This window comes from Lepisma saccharinum, chromosome 14 (genome assembly GCF_977018435.1).
Source record: "Lepisma saccharinum chromosome 14, izLepSacc3.1, whole genome shotgun sequence".
In the NCBI taxonomy this organism is placed as follows: Eukaryota; Metazoa; Arthropoda; class Insecta; order Zygentoma; family Lepismatidae; genus Lepisma; species Lepisma saccharinum.
The window spans coordinates 20,572,115-20,590,220 of record NC_139242.1 but is presented as its reverse complement, the minus strand read 5'-3'; the positions used below and the strand labels follow the sequence as shown (position 1 = coordinate 20,590,220).

General features: G+C 39.5%; 1 protein-coding gene across 3 annotated transcripts in view; it reads right to left on the bottom strand.

The window, feature by feature from the left end:
- The window catches only part of LOC145998712 (kelch-like protein 17), a 172,028-nt gene that overhangs the window by 95,308 nt on the left and 58,614 nt on the right, over positions 1-18,106 (bottom strand). Inside the window, exon 1 of one of the 3 annotated variants that reach the window (XM_083135214.1) lies at positions 13,329-13,526. The exons of 1 other annotated variant lie outside the window; for it this stretch is intronic. Coding sequence is in view for 1 of the 2 variants with exons in the window: in XM_083135210.1 (XP_082991336.1) it covers positions 12,990-13,073 (84 nt within the window). In the remaining variant the exon portion in view is untranslated. Of the gene's footprint in view, positions 1-12,989; positions 13,130-13,328; positions 13,527-18,106 lie in introns of those variants that run through there. One more of the 3 variants, XM_083135210.1, reaches the window with a different exon arrangement.

Here is an 18,106-nt window from a genome sequence, read left to right as displayed (position 1 = left end):
GTGTAACCAGTGGAATCTACAACTTAACCCACAGAAATGTTCCTCCCTCACAGTCTCTTTAAAAAAGAAAAAAATACATTCTCATTATGTTCTTGAAAACAATTATATTACTACAGTTGCGGCCCAAAAAGATCTAGGTGTTATCATAGATGAAAAGCTGAACTTTAAGGAACACATCGCAGCTACAACTAAAAGTGCAATGCGCCTCTTAGGCCTCCTGTACAGATTCACTGAAATTGATACTCCAACTTCTCTTAGCCTGTTTTTCAAGTCATTCATTTCTCCGATTCTCGAATACTGTTCTCCAGTCTGGGCCATGGCTTCCAATACAAATCTTTCTAGCATGGATTCCGTCCTCAGCTTCTTTACCGCCATTGTTCGTCATAGAATTCCTTCTTTGCGGCATCTTCAGAAACCTGACATCCTGACTACTTTGAACATTCAGTTACTGCAGACCCGACGCGATATGGCCGATATGAATTTTTTCTATAAAATCATCAATGGGAAATTAAGATCTGAATCTCTTCTTACAGAATTCAACTTCAGAGTTCCCTCTCGATCGACCCGAAACACTGAATTGTTCCACACCTCCACAGCTAGGCTTTCCCTTATACATCACGCTCTATTCCACAGGCTGCCCCAGTTCTACAATAATTTACCCATAAACATAGACATTTTTGCCCCTGAAAGCATTTTCCGATCTTCCCTAAAAATGAATATGTAAATCTTTGTTTCCTTGTTTATGCCTTATGTTTATATTTAACTTTTCTTGTTTTTACCTTAAACCACCTTGACTTGTTCTTGTTATTTGTTAGAGTTTTCAGTGTAAAATGGCCTTAAAAGTGCTGTATCTGAAACTTTGAATAAATAAATAAATAAATAAATAAATAAATAAAATAAAGTATATTATTCAATAAATCATACTTATATAGCTTGTGCTTGTCACTAGTTAAAAATTATAGCATCTACAAAGAAAATCCACAACACATTCCCATCTCACTGAAAGAACTAGTGGATTGAATCGAAATTGTACGAATATGTACAGCTAAATGTGAACGCTGGTTCAGTGTCACGAATTTTCTGACCAGTGAAATCATTTAGAAGTTTCAACACTTTCAAACCTGCTTCTCCTTTCAGTAAATGGACCTCCAAGGCATTGATTCGATGTAGAAAACTTTGCAACACAATGAATCAAGTCGAAGCATCACAGTGTCCTTGGCAAAGCAACTGGCAAACCATTGAACGTGCGGGAACATCCTCATTCATCTCGTCTATTCAACTGATTTGCGTAAGTGAAAGTATTAATTTTCTTATAGTTTGATTCAGAATTTAACTTAGAATGCTTTTGATTTGTGATCAATTAGATATCAAAATTAGATTTTAAGTAATTAACGTCCAATTAAATGAATACACAATATATGAAGAAAAAGTTTTCTGGTAAGCTATTGGCAAATATGTATAAGACTGTTAAGATAGTGGAACCACTATGTATCTCCTCTTTATAAAATTACAAATCTCACCCTGATTTCTGAGACGTTCTAAAACACCAGCCATTCTATAGTAACAGTTTGGGAAAGTCAACAAATGAATCCGAATACTGTATTTTTTATAGCCGTTTTGGTTAACTTCGAAGAGACTTCTGTATACTCAGTTCTTCGAGGTTGTCGTGGATGATCGTTCTTTGACAACGGTTCGACAACTGCTTGAATTTATGTGGTAGCTTTTGGAAAAGTAATATTGGTATGTATGAAATTATTATACATAATACATTTCTCCTTTTGTATCAGCAAATATGAAATTAATTTATCAATAGACGTAGTTTTCTTCGTTATGTTTTAGAGAATTTGTGATTTTTCTGATGGAACGTTGGCTTTCATTGTTAAAGCAGTGTAAAAAGAGAACTAACTTTAGCGTTAGTATTAATATTCTGAAGGTATGTAGTGAAATTTGAACACACAAAATGTTCTCTCATCCTTCGTTCTTCTGTTCAAGTGTAATACATTAAGCTATTAAATAATTATAAAGCAAGAACTCAGCTAAGAATTAATGTTTCCGCTGCTGGATACGTGGTTGAATTAAAACTTGATCAATAATATTGGAATCTTGCAAACCTTTCCTCTAAATTAAAACTATCACGATACATTCTAATTTTCATCACATTCCATAAATTACTACATTACGATGGTTATGATCACAACAACAATGTTCAGCTTCTTGTGACGTAGTGATCGAAGTGTTCCGCGTTCGATACCCGTTGGAAGCACATAGTGGTTCGGATCTCACTTTAAAGTGTACAAAATGTACTTAAATTCAACTTCCGGCGGAATTCGTTTGCTTCTACCTAAAAACACATTTCAAACGGACTACACATCACGAGAGGTGTGAAAGGGTCGCTTTTGTTTTACTCTGGTGTAAGTGTAGTCCGCACCTCAGCAATGAATGTGAAAAATATTACAAGGCCTTGAAGCGAATATCCTTATCGCTTCGTTAAGAGACGGCACGAGGAGATTTACCATTCGTCAACTGTTAACGCCTCAAAATCGATAGGCGGCACACGTTGTATTAAACGAAGGCCGAAAGGGAAGGGGGGAGTTGGGGCAGGGGAAGTGTTGGAGTTGAGCACTCGACAACAACAGCTTGTGTGAGTATTCGGCAGGCTCATCTCCCCCCATATCGACAAAGCCACACGAATCCACAGGGGATAATTTCCTTCTCCTTCGACCTACAATACAACTGATAAAAGGGTTGTAGCACACGGTGATTCTAATTCTGAATACCAAAGGTTGCTTCTGAATGCACAGCTTTTAAACTGGAACTCATCAGACTTACATTGAAAACTGGGCGTCCATATATGTTTGTGATTGTCCTTTCATCCGTCTCATCTTATCACCACTCCTCTCATATTCGCGATTAGTTAAAGTGGCAGAAAAGCGAAGTAAAATACGGTAAACTATACTCTGTCCCGGTAATATCTGGAGCAAGTGGACAGAACGAAGCAATACACGCTGCTGCAAAGGCTGGTAACTGCAGTTGCTTCCCCCTCCGCACAATCCCATCCCCTCTCACGTGTTCATTGGTGGAGCCGTCTCACGTCACTACTTGCGCAGAGACTTGTTTTCGTTCGTTTGCTACATAGATACCAATAAACAATAAACACTAACATACAGAGACTATTCATTGTGATTACACCTCCTCATGTAATGATAATAATAATAGTTTATAAATGAAAATTATCATTCATCATTTTATATATCATGCGAGCACCCTTCCCGAAATAGGCTATGTTTTTAGATACGTATCTCGCTCTGTAATCAAATTCCGACATTGGGCTAATCGCGAGGATGAGGGCAAATGATGATATGATGAAATCGATGGAGAGACACTCGCAAAGAACACCATGGGCCCGTTCCGAAAATCGCACGAGTTTAAAGCGTTAAACGAGTTATGGTAACTGGCTGTCCCATAAGTGCTCCCGTGCGTTTCGTGAGGTTCATTATGCTGTCCCAAAAGTCGCATTCCGTGCGTCTCGTAAAAGAACGAGATTCACCAAACGCACGGGCCAGGAGGCTGGTTTGTTCGGTGAGAATCGTCTGCTGCCTGCAGACAATGCGCGTGCATGATGGCTTCAAACTGCACTAGTTCGGAAAATATATTATAATTTTAACAGAGAGCGATATGAAGCAAGATGCGCAAGACGAGTGTGCCTTAACTCTTCTTACAATGTGATTAAAATGAGTTACAGTGTTCGCAGCAGAGTTTATTTCTGCCATGACATGCCTCCCGCTGGACGCCATGCGGAAAATTTCTATAAACAAAAAGCTGCGTCTGCGCTTTCGTCTAGAGCGTCCCAAAGTCTGTAAAATAACTGGTTTCACCAGGTTTACGAGGCCAGTTACTTTCGTTCGATTCGTTCGTTTCGTTAAGACTTTCGGAACGCAGCCCATGCCCACGCCGGAATTCGACATTTGATTGGCAACCTGTGTGAGGTGAGCTACACAGCCTTAAATCGTGATTGACGACTTCAACCAGGTGAAGTAGCTTGTTCTCAATTTACTTTCTACCCTCGAATAATAAATTACGTAACAGCCATTTTGGAAACTCCAGAGTTCACGAGATGCAACCCCAGAGAGAGGATAATCTGTGGTATTCGTGAAACTTCAGAAAGTTCCTCCGACAAGTTCTCGAGGGATGACGCTGGCTTATCTGGTTTTCTTAAAGAGCCTTTGTGGAGAACAAAGCTTAGTGGGGACAATGCATGAATTACGTAAGGGATTTTAGGCTAGAGATTTATTTGCCCTTTTTGTTCAGTACGTAAGGAGCTTCTTCTCAAACTTTTCTTGCGCAAAGTTAGCCGAAATTTTAGACTTCAGCAGCTCTGGAAACACAGTTCTATTGGAGTTCTTACTATTAATTCTGAATATATTAAAATATTAACGGAAATTTAAAAATTCGCCATTCAAAAAGTTGTAGGATAACGTTAAGAATTATAACACCCTTCCTTAATTTGTGAAGTTGAGTGTTAGACCACACCTAATTAGACTGTGTGTGTGCAAAAATATGTGGAAACAAGCTTAATTAAAATCTATGAGAGTCATCATCGGTTCATTATTAGTTAAAGAAAAAAAAACATACAAGACAGAATCTAACCCAAAAAGCAGAATTGTTCATTGATTGGGTTTATTTTACTTCGCTTTTCTGCTACTCTTGGCTACTTGCGACGATGAGGATGAGTGATAATATGGTGAAATTTACGAAGGGACGTTCACAAAGAACACCCACGACCAGCGCGGGATTTCAATCCGGGATCCCTGGCGTCGTAGCGCTCTATGATAACCACTCTGCCACAGTCACGGAGCTCCCTGCCACAACGGTCGGATCAAAAGCAGAACGAAACGCAAGAAGAAGTAGTATATGAAGACAGCCACGGGATTTGAATCATATACCGGGTGGCCAGAATTAAAGTTACGCAACTCAGAGCCCTCTGTAGCCTGTTTGAGGCATCGTAGAACTCTGAAATTTTGTGAATCCACTATGCAGACCATGGGCAAGAGGATGGCGATAAAAGAAATAGTTTAATTTTCCGCCACCAGGTTCAATGTGTCGCTGTACTTCCATGATGAGTTGCACGTACAAATAATCACGTTAAGTGATTGAGCTGAGTTATGATTTAGAAAGACATTTGTTGGTGGCTGGAAGTTACGAGAAAATAATCTCTCGTTAATTGCAAGATTGCAAGGTAAAGGCAAATCCGTAATCAATTGGAGCAGTTTACGTCATTATTACAAACCCATCATGGAAGTACAGCGACACATTTCAACCTGTGGCGGAAAATTGAACTTTTTTATCGCCATCCTCTTCCCCATGGTCTGCGTAGTGGATTCACCAAATTTCAGAGTTCTACGATGCCTCAAACAGGCTACAGAGGGCTCTGAGTTGGGTAACTTTAATTCTGGCCACCCGGTATCTCCATATATTGAACCAGTTCTTCAATTCTTATCACAATTAATGCAGAGGTAGAAGAAGGCTCCAAAGTTAGAACATACCCAATCTTGCTCACACTTAGAAAACAAACCTTTCAGAGCAGAGTGGTATGTCGATGTACGCGTCATAGAAAATAATGCCCAAGTACAACTTCAGAGGAACACAGTCATCAAACTTTGGAATTTCCTTTGTCCCCCAGCACATGGACACTTTTTCCTTAAAAAGTGAATGAAAAGATAAGAAAAAGAAAATACGAATGGGGGCTCTTGAGCATGTGAACATAAAGAACTCACAGCTGACATTCTCTGCAGTGGAATAACTTTTCTCCTTCGTTTTTGTGCGGTTGCTGCATGAACTGTGTGCTTCGAGCAACATGTGGTTTCCCAACAGCCTCCTGTCGCTATGTTTATTATTGTGAGGTGGAACACGATAAGAAAAACAAGTTATTTCTTTTTTCCTTTTGTCGCAGCAAGTGTTCTTAGCAAGCAACGCACTTTTCAAGGACAATAGGCACATGTCTTCCAGTTGCATTAACAGCAGCTCCATCAGATTATTCTCTTAAGGTCTGACGAAACGAAAGACTTGAGAGTTGTGCATTGAACAGGAACGTTGCATTTTCGTCAGTTTCAATTACATTTAATTATATATAATTATGCATTAATCCGAAAACATGAAATATGTTCACACGTTACGAAATATAGGAAAAGTTAATTTAAAATGTTCTTTCACAATTGGCAGAAAGTTTTGAAATTAGGAGAGATTCATTCTGGTTTCAAATGATGTGCGTCTCACTGTCGTAGGGGAAGGAAAATGACCAAACACGAAAATACAATAAAATAATGAAAAACACAGAAAATTAATTTAGATTCATATCATATCTGCCCATTAAGAAAACAGTTTGCCCAAATAAACATATAATTATTCATATAAGCTGGATTTCATCGCTAGGGGTCAGGGTAAATATACGTATTTAGGAATATTGTGAAATTGACCACAATGACGTTGAATAATAGTGCTCTTTAATCTCAGTACCTCATACAGCTAAAAACTAAGCTAAGTTCCATAGTGCAACAGCCATTTGAGTTTGAGTACAGATCACTAATCGAGACCGGACCTACAGTTTAAAGTGGGATCCTAAATGGTATGAGTCTCCACCGGGCATCGAACCCGAGACACCTTGACAGTACCACTGCACCATTGGGGATCTTGCAACGGCTCTTTGAGAACCACGACCATTAAGTGTTTTTTCGTAGAATGTTCTGCGCATCAAGTCCCATAGATGTTGCTTTCTGGTTTCAGAGTCAAGAGTCCGCTACTATCTAAAAACATTTATATGATCGTGTAAATACCGCCTATGGATCTGCAATAACATTTACATGTGCATTGTATATGCAAGGACAATAATTGATTCAGTTTGACACCATACGTCAACACCGTACGCGACACTGATTCTGGTTCGCGAAAGTTAGTACTCACAGGCTGCTTTAGAATGCAGCAAACGTCCCGGAATGTCAAACAATAGGCTATTATATTCTTTTAATAGTGCTATGGCCTTCGTTGCACGTTCTTGTGCCCAACCCTAGCGCTACGAATCTTTTAATTTCATATTCATTCGTCCAGCAAATATTCCCTCGCTCGACAAACGTCAGAAAATAATCAACCCGTTATTTTCCTGGCGAATAAACACTATGGGGCTTCGGACCTGTCGATGCTTATTCCCTTACAAAAGGAAATTATTTTCCCGAAATCGAAATTTGACGCTATAATGTGGAGTGTCACATACACAAGAATGTCACATATTTGTATGTGGTGTTGACGGCTGCAACGGAAATCACCAAATGTATCGTTGAAATGCAATTTTCTGGAAATAGAGCGAACTGTTGATTGGTTGACTCTCCGTGATACTCATTAATGCGATGATAATTAAAATCCAAACAAAATTCTAATTACCTACACATAACCCGTCCAGGTCAATGTGTAATATATACATGGATCTTTAATAAAATTCTTTACCGATTGCAATACAAAGTTTCAAATTATGGTGTAACATATCATGCTCTTTTATTGTTTTAAACTTGAAGTTGCTGAAAGATCCGAACAGCTATGTGCCTTCACCGGGTATAGAACCCGGGACTTCTTGATTACAAGGCGTCGACGTTACCGCTACGTCACCGGAGAGGTAATAGCAGTAGGAAAGGAACTGTGTGTTTGTATTTTTGTTATTTAACGTCCTTTCTTCCTTTATAGTCTAATCGCGACGATGAGGATGAATGATTATTGTTTTAAATCCATGCTCAGATAGGTTAATCGGGACAACAGTTAAAGTAGGATACATAGTCGACGCGCTAGCTACGTTAACGACCGGCTGGCTTTGAAGTCGACGAAGGGCGCCCACCAGCTGCAACAATCAGTTCACAGCTCAGTGTTGTCACACATCTACTCTCCACATCTACTCTACGCCACCTTGTCCCTCCCTCCGCGCACAACCACCTTTCCACGGTCTCCACATTCAAGTTGCAAAGTACGGCAACAGCGTATCCGCAGTCATGTGACTGAGACTCCACGTGGAGTAGACGAGCAGAATGACAGCTGCGCCCGTTGGCTGAAGGTTGAGTGTGATTGGACGAAAACAACTCGCCTGCTATTTATCCCCACCCACGTTTGTGGCGGCGGATTCTTTAGATCTTCGACGTTAACGAAGTAAACGCGCGGACTATACGTATACTCTTTTTAGTAGTCAGTTTTCATTTTGCCATCTTGCCCTGTCCTTGAAGTTTTTATTTTTAGAAATAATGGGACAAAATGGGGAGGGGGTATGACCCCCCCCCCATTATACTGGTCGCATTTCTAGCTGGTGACTGGGAAACAGCGAGTAAGTGTTCAGTTGAAATTTGTTCGACTGACGTCGGGCACTTTCGAGTCGCAAGACAACGAACGTTATGAGCGGGACGAAAAAAATGAGCGTCGGGTACACTACGTGTTGCCAAACGTACTGTAAAGGTACGTATACATGTGCGAACCGAACCGTTCGCTGAAATTATTCTTACAGCGAACTTCCAACGATCCTTGGGAAACCGCGAACCACAGGCAATCATTTGTTCAGTGTTCATCTTGTCATCATGTCTTCGCGTGAGGAAAAGTATGCGATTTTGGTGATGAGTGGTGCGGCTTTAGTGGTGGCTAGTTTGTGCAAGAAGAGGAGGAAACAACGACGTTGGTGGCACACCAACCTATATAAGAAACGCACTGGTACGGAGCTCATGATGGATTTGAAGTCACAAGAATGAAGCGGCCAATATAAGAATTTCACGCGAATGTCGCCTTCTGATTTTAGGATCGCAGAGTAAAGATTTGGTTTCATAAATACCAATACGTTTTAGTGCATTTTCCTCTGACCACTCCTTAATTACATCAAAAACTGCAACAAAACCAATAGAAAATCTGGAGGTTCGCGAGCAGACCAAAAGCAACGAACTACGCACGACCCCGTCCCAGTGTGAACTGCGAACGTCTTTGTGTTCGTCAGAAAACCGACAGGAGATGGATCGCCACGAACGGTTCACAAGCAGTTCGCCCGGCGCTGCAAACCATGTTCCAATGGTGAGAACAAGCGGTTCACAAGTGGTTCGCTTCGCACATGTATACGCACCTTAAAGCGAGAGAGTTCTTCGAAATTGTCGGCACCAGAAATCTACGGGGGTTAATGGTACAACTGCACACGTGGTCCTGCAGAATGAAGTTTCCGGAACGACCACCCAGAGGTCGGTATGCAACCGGCAAAAACAGAAGCATGCCTGGCAACCTTGCTTCAGGAGAGCGATGTTACCCCTACACCTTTTACTTCGCAAACAGAAAGAGCCATTAATAGCCATGAAGGTTAGCCGTCAGCTGGAAATGTGACCAGTATAACACCCCCTTGAGCACCCATGTACATAGCGGACCTGAAAGGAACTGTGCTTCGATATTGTTTACAACATCTATACACCTCTGTGACGATAAGTAAACTTTTCTGCAACGGTTGGAGTCGAGGAACACAAAATTTGATGCAGTGGTGGCCCATATACAGCTCCCGTGCTGTAGGTTGAAGACCATTCGTCTACAGGAATTCCCTTACTCTCAGTTTCAGCCCTAAATCACAAAAGCGTGTCCAAGGACCGAGTGCGTGTACAATAGGCTACACACTCGTTAATGTGTAATGGTTCACTGCCACGCGGATATTTGTTTCTCGTAACTCGAGAAAGCATGAGGTGAAAGTCTTACGTAAGTTTTACACTTACATGGTCTTCTTTGACCATGACGTGAAATAAATGCCCATAGTTGCATTCCTTGACATGACAATAGGTAATTTATTTTTGACAAAGGCTGCGATATATAAGGCTTCCTGAATGGAAAGCATGTTGTATTTTCGCATTCAGAGAATGTTTTTAGAACGTTTCTTAAAAATGGTAGTTTTTGATATTTCATCAGTGTTATGTGGAACGTGATTGACCAAATAACGGAGGAAATCCAGAAAATCGGTTTCTGGAAAAGTGGCATTTTATAAAACTGGTTTTCGGTTTTCACAACTGTTTCAGTTTTTGAAAATCGTTAATCGAACCTTAGTTCCAGATTTTCAATTTTGATTTCAAGAGACCGACTTTCGGTTCTAAGTTTTCAAAAACAGTTTCTTTTTTTAAACCCGAAAGTCAAAAGAGTTAAATAATTTTTAAGTGCTAGTAGCAAATCAATCAATGAGTCTGACTAGCCTTTCTCATGGTGCAGTGGTAACATAGTCGCCTTGTAATCAAGGGGGTCCCGGGTTCGAGATCAGATCCCACTTTAAACTGGAGGTCCAGTTCCGATTAGCCTATCTGTGCGAAAAGCGGACTTAAAAGAGAAAATAAAAAAACAACAAGGCTAACGGTATGTACAGTCATGAACACTTCATGACTGTACATACCGTTAGCCTTGTTGGTTTTTTTTTCTGGGTTGTAACAATTCCATTGAAAGTAAATTGAATTATTACAACCTAGAAGTGTCCGTGACTGTACAAGAGGAATTGATGGATTCATACTGTAAAAAATTTTACATTAAAATTACGGTGACCTCACAGGCAGCTCTTTCCTCAATCACAGTTTAGTCTAATATATTTTAAAAAAAGAACGTCAATTCACAAAACATTGGAAACTGTATTGCATTGACAACGAAAAATAATAGTCACAACCCCTTTTATTTACAGTCATATCTCCTTACAGAATTCCTGCACATCGTCAAATTTGGAGTCTGTGCATACCATTAAAAATACTATCAAATGCATAACTCACTGTATACAGTCATTGACACTTCCGGACGTTCGACGGAATAGTTACAACGAAGAATTGTCCGTGCCTCTACTTGATATTGCTTTATGAATCCCTTCAAGGTTTCTGTATGTCTGTTTCTCACTCAAAACAAATTGTTCATAACACAAAATTATAGAATACAACTCATGCAGATTTATAATATTTCATGTACCATTTTTGTACTCTACAGAAACCAAACCCATGGCTCAGGCTGAAAATTAGCAGCATGAAGGATAATAGTTAGTACTTGAAGCTGTATCCTAGTTACTTATTGAAAATCACAAACAGCTATCAAGTATGCACATGCCAAAAGAAAGTATACATTTTGTTAAGGTGGAAGTAATCTTAAGAAGCTGAAACTTTAATTCACAATTCGAGGACATTCTAACACACGCATATCAAGTATTAATGATTAATTTTACAATGCTGAAAAAATACAAAGTTAAAAAAGCGAACTTCCGCGTGAAGCAAAAATACAGGTGCATGTACTCGTAAATCAATGCCAGTGTTATGCCAACATTAAAAAAAAAAAAACACAAACGCAGAATTTAGTTTGACATAATTGCAAAAGGCTTATTGGAAGACAAGGATTATATTGGGATCATACGGCTTTGAGGGACAGGAAGGACGTATTTAGGAGGGGTCTAGGGGTCCGGACCCCCCGAAAGATTACCAAGTATTGCTAAAATTAAGTAATGAAAATATTAGCATTTGTTGCATAATCGATGGTTATTAATTTCCTCTGAACTTTCTATAATCAGAAACTTACTTTTCTCGAACTACATGTGACATCATTTTTGTTATTCGATAAATATTGAATTATTCATCTATTTGACATTAATTTCATTGCCAGAGCATTTGTTTTTATGTAAATTATTCCGATCTTAACTAAAGGTAAGCTACGTAATGAATATGCGCTATCTCTATTTTTATAGCTACAGTGTTTTTACCTAATCGTGTAATAATAATATAATATTAATTTATGTATTGTAATTAGTATTAATTTGATTTAATATAATTATTTTAATTTATATATTAATATTAAAATTATTATTCCTGAGATACTTGGTTCGGACCCCCCCCCGAAACATATTTCTAAATACGTGCCTGAATGACATGTGTGCAAACGTGCCCTCGTCGGTATCGAACCCAGGACTCCTTAATTACAGGGCTGCAAAGATACATCACTATCGGGAGATCATGTTGGCTGAATAGCCTGCGTAGTTTATTTTTGGTTGCCATTGACAGCTGACCTCTCCAGACAAGAAAAAGCACTTACTTCTTCAGAAATAATTTATAAACCTGAAAACCAAACTAAAATGAGTGTAAACGAACCCGTTCCTTAGCTCTCCTCTGATGTCATCATTGACAAAAGAGAGCCACAGCATAAATTGTATTGATATAATACACGAAATGAATGCGAAATTCATAAATGGGCAGTAAAAAGTGTTCTAATGTGTTACAACTCTCGGTAAATGATGTCGGCAAGAAAATGCATGCGGAATAAGGAAGGAAATAGGAAGATTGGGTACATCAGACAAAACCAACGCATGCAAGGGATGATTAATAAACAAAAAATGGAAACTATTCTGGTAGAAAAAGATTCCTGTAGCCTATAGTGTAAAATCTTTAATGTAAAATATAATGCTACACAACTTAGTTTCTGCATTGTATCTACTTTTGGTTATTTAACGTGGCTTTTCTACCTCCCTTGGTCAATCGCGACGATGAGGATGAATTGTGAAATGAATGGAATAGATGAAGGAACAAAAACAACTAAATGTTCATGCCTTAACCAGAATTCAAATCCTGAACATCTGTCTTTTTAGCGCACTGTGTCAACAATCAGCTTTAAAAAGAAAAAAAATAGAATTCTAACATTGTTTCTATACACCTTGTCACTGAAAGTTTTCACGATGGTCGACTTACGCATCGAAGTCAATGGGTACACTTTTACAACCAGGTTACAATGGGGGAACAGATTGAATAAGAGTTGACAGTGTTTAATAAGCAGCAAGCTATCCGATGATACATGCATATAAAGCCTGCTCTAAGTGCTACGTTCAATAACTAATGTAAATTGAAACTCTAAACGCTATTTCTATTCAGTCTAAGGGACGTTCTTAGTTATAATATGACATGTTTCACAGGGAGGCATAATTAAATTAATGAATATCTCATACGTACATCTCGATGCGGTAGGAAGTGCAACAGTCGTTCCCCTCGTGACGGAGAAAACACCTCACTCGTGAAATAAATAGTCACTGACATGTCACATCCAATTAGGGAACATGCTGCGTTGATACCCGTTAATAAACACACCTCGCATGGCACGCGACCCGTTCACGGGTTCGAGACAAGCGTGGGGGAGGGGGAGGATCGCGGAAGCCGCATGCGAGACAAGTTCCGAAACGTACGGCGATCTTGACAACATCGGGGCGGGTCGTTATCGTCACGAAAGGTCGCTCCCCGGCTAGACATGAATGAAATCAAGTTCAACGAACTACCCAGATCGATGACACTTACTTGCGTCAGGTCCACATGGATACGTCGACTTTGGCACCTAAGGATCGTGTAGCTGCAGCAGAACACCGTAGCGAACGAGGGCTGTCCTCGGGAGGGAGGGCTTCGACACCTGGCAGCAACACCTCACGACATGCACGCCTTGTTTGCACTCACCATGGATGGACGGGGAACCGAGGTCTGCCCTTGCACACAGCTGGCATCGACCGTCAGTCTCTGCGCGCGCTTGTTCCACCCGCCAAGCCGCTGACTGCGTTTGCGTTGTTATTCTCCCCTTAGTACGCTGCTCCCAACGCTAGATGTCACTATTTGTCAAGTGGCTTCCCGACAACGAGTTAGAATAATGGTGAGGTCCGTCCGCCATGATATAAGCGCCCAAAATACCAGCCTTACAAGAGGTGAAGAATATTCGACAGAAGGAAATAAAATAACATTGAGGCGGAGAACAGAAGGAAGTGTATACATTATTTCGAATGTGTTATGGTGTTTCTGTTTATATCGGATTTGAAATATTATATTGGCGTAAACAATGGCGCCTACTTATATGGGCCCGTGGGGCCTGATACCACCCAATAACTTCTCGTGTTATTATTATTATACATTATTTATTGCGATTCGTGGTGAACTGCTTATTGAATTCAGTAAATAACAGATTTTTAAAGTAAAGATGAATTTTGGTCAATTTTGGACCTATGAGAATTTTTGTGAACTTGTCAAGTCAAATATTTGAACCCACCCAATGTTTTCCATAACGCCCCTGGGAGTAAATATGTGGAATTCCTGCCTCTCCTGTTTCATTACGAAGGTGTTAGAAGCGTATGGAATTTAAGAAATTAATGATTTATTGATTGGGTTTATTTTACTTCGCTTTTGGCTAATCGCGAAGATTAGGATAACATTGATGAAGGGACGTTAAAAAAAATCGTTTCCAGACCGGAATTCGAACCAGTGACCTCTGGCGTTGTAGCGCGGTGTGCTAACGACCCTTCCACGGATGTCGGATGAAATAAAATCATCTGTAGCACTTTTCTTTCAATAGAAAAGTTTATAGTGTTGGGCCAAGAAGAGGGTTGATGGGGCTACATCCCTCACTCTGGCCTACAATTTTATCAAAAAATGGAAGAAGGTCAAGTATAGTAAATATGGTAAAATATGCTTTGACAACCAAAGCAGGTCACATATACCCCATTTGCAGTCTTTATCGTTTCTATTACAAAATTTCCTTGCTCACTTATGCCTGTTGGAGGCACTTGGCACAGTGGTTCGGATCCCACTTTAAACTGTAGGTTCAGTCCCGATTAGCCTTACTGTGCATAAAGTGGACTTAAACACCAAATCAATAACAATAACTTATGCCTATACTTGAGAGAATTGAACACGACACTTCTTGAGTACAGGCAGGAGCATGCAATGAAATTTGATGATATTCGCATTGCTTTCACCACTTCAGTTAAACATTATCAATGTGTAATGAAAATGTAATCAGGTAACTTATTATCAAGTCGCGTGCATCGCTAATCTAATATACGTAAATGTTTGACCTTCATAGCCTATAATGTAAATAGTAAATGTATATTAAAGAACGATTGTAAAAAAAATTCTCTTGTTGAAATACTGATAAGAACGTACACTTGAAAATGGACTGATAATTTCAGATGTTTTTACTGGTATGGTATTCTATTGACCTAGTTTAATCCATTCAAATTATCTCCCTATAAGTAACGAAGCATGTTAGTGAATTTCTCCTCGTCGATTGCTACATTTTTTGTATCTTTAGTTTTTTAAGTGTGTTTCCTGCTTGTCTAGGTTAATCGCGACGGTGAGAATGAAGGTATTGACAAAAAAATGATATTGCTAGAACCCTGATGAAAGTATATTGCTCAATAATTCGGATCTCATCTGTATATTCAATCCAGATTGTGTTTGTGTACTTAGAACAAATCTTGTTTTGTTAGTGAATCATAAATTTTCATGGTTACTGGATCTTCGCCCATGCCATAAAATAGCAACCTGGTAACGAAAGATTGGAACCAAGCCCTATGTTATAAACCAACGATTGGGCTCTTCAAGTTTGCTTGAAATGTCATTTCTAAGGAACATAGTAAATCTCGAATTATGAGGACAATCGTGTTTTCAAAAGCGGCCGCTGGTTGCTTTTCAGGGCGTGGACCGCAGTGAAAACGTGGAGCATTGGGAACACCTCATGTGACATTGCGATATTTTCCGTTGATTTATGATGTACGTCGACTTGCTACAGGAAGGTAAAATCAACATGGTAAAGGTCTATCGGTTAACGTTTGACAGGGTACTTTATCATGGTGAGGCACTGAGGGAATATGCAATGTTAAAATATCACAGTTACTACCCGGAGAACTCTAATTGGACACATTAAATAATTCGTTTAATTAATCGTACAGGGATCCTACAAAAGAACTCCGATGGAAAAACTAACAAATTAAATAAGTGAGATGGAAGGACACTGTTTTTCAAGCACGTTTATGAACTCCAAAACGTTCTGTTTATGTATGTGTAGTTAATTGGCACCCCTTTGGCGGAAATTCTAATCATTTTAATCCTAACAGGTTGATTGGAAGGGGAGGGTTGATCCCATGGCCAGCACGAAGTCCTGACGTAACACTCCTGATTTTTTTATGTGAGGATGTTAAGAATTTGATCTACGCTGAGGAGATTCGTGACCTTCTTCATCTGCAAGAATGGATAATCGCAGCTACAATGTCCATAACTCGGGACTTTCTGATGCGCCATGGGAAGAGATCGTTTTCATGTATGCAGAGCTGCGAAAGGAAGGGGGCATCGAAATTTACTAAATGCCGAAATAAATTCATGTTGTCTATAAATGTAAGTTAACTTTGTTGTTTCTCACGTTAATTTTGATTTTTGTTTTGAAGTCCACTTTTTGTTTGAAGACCTACAGTTTTGATTGATTTGTTTGGTTTATTTTACTTCGCTTTTCTGACACTTTGGCTAATCGGGAAGATGGGAATGAAATATGATATGATAAATTGATGAAGGGACACTCACAAGGAACATTCATGCCCAGGCCTGGATTCGAACCGGCCCCCGTGCTAACCACTCCGCCACGGAGGTCGGTTGGACCTACAATTTAATTGGAATCTGATCCTATACGCCTTCACAGGGTATCAAACCCGAAACCACTTGATTACAAAGCGACGAACACCACTAAGGCGACGGCGAGGTCTTGTTTGTCACGCAACAAATATCGTGTGAAATCCAGGTGTTCTTCTGTACAGACCCGGTATAAATCCCCACTATAGCAGCTCTCATACTCGTTCAGATTTTATTATTCGTGACCTTCACAATAGGAATTTTGTGACGTACAAAAAGTTATACTTTGCCCAATCACAGACTACCCATGGCTTCTCGAGATAAACCAGGAAAAACAAGTAGTTTTTTCTTTGTTTCAGAAGAAGAATCTTGCAATAAAAAACTGCTTCGAGCGATCCAATTCATTCAGTCTTCACAACCTTGGTCCCATTATGCCAGTCAATAGATTTTAAGGATTTTATGGAGACTATCACAAACTTCGGTAGCTGCAACCTTAAAGAATTCAGTTTAAGGTTTCAGTCCACCTATTAACTAATTTGTAGTAATTTTGGCAGAAACCATATTATGGCCCCCAAATATGATTAGCTGATATTAATTTGGCATTGACTTAGGATAGAGACACAAACTTAATGGAGAAAATCACCCACATCACATAAACAGTAGCATCCACGATGGCGTAGTGGTAACGTCGTCGCCTTGTAATGCAAGGTTCCCGGGTTCTATACCTGGTGGAGGCACGTAGTGGTTCGGATCCCATTTTAAATTGTAAGTCCAGTACCGATTATTCTATCTGTGCATAAAGTGGACATAAAACTCACTCACTCATGTAAAGAGCAGGGTAATTTGGTTTTGTAAACCTAAGTCATTTGTGCATGCGCACATTACATTACATTTTATAATTACAGATTTGTATTCTAGTAGTACCTCGTAATTATAATTTGTGCATTTCCTACCCTGTGCCGCCTTTTTGTATTATGGGCTACTTGTGCTAACAGGGGTGAATGATGATTAGATGAAACTGATGAAGGGACATTCCAAAATGTCCATTCCTAGGATATCCGTAGAATCCGGAACCACTTTTCGTCGCTTTTCTACCTGCTGAGGTCAAAGGATGAATAATGAATTGAATGACAAAATAGATGAAGAACAACCAAGATGTTACATCCGTTCATGCTTGGGAAAGACTGAAATTTTGGATTCCCGATTTTTCTAAAGATAGGTTCGGCTCTCGTGACTCGCATTGCAAATTAGTGATAGTTTTGTATTATACTCTTGACTAATTAAGTGGTTCATATGCGTATGCGACAGAAACGACTTATTTTATGTTGTCAACACTTCTTCTTTTCTTCCAGTTTTTTTTCTTCATATTTTGTGATGGGTGCAAATAGCTAACATGCTACGTCAATGTCAAAGTAAATCATGGAATTTACAAACACGACCGCCAAAGTATCCAGGGATGATTTGAAGGAGATCCGTTGGAGACGGTTCGCAATGTCATGGGTTGATTTACTCTGAGACTCCGACAACGTGTGCAAAACCAAGGACGCCATCTTACTGACACCATATTCAAAAAATGAACATTTTTCAGGTACACTAGTAATTTCAACTTATGTACAGTACATTCATGTTAAAAAAACACTCTCTATTTTTTATGAATTTTTTAAATCTTCCCGTTTGACTGCCTCACCATGTAT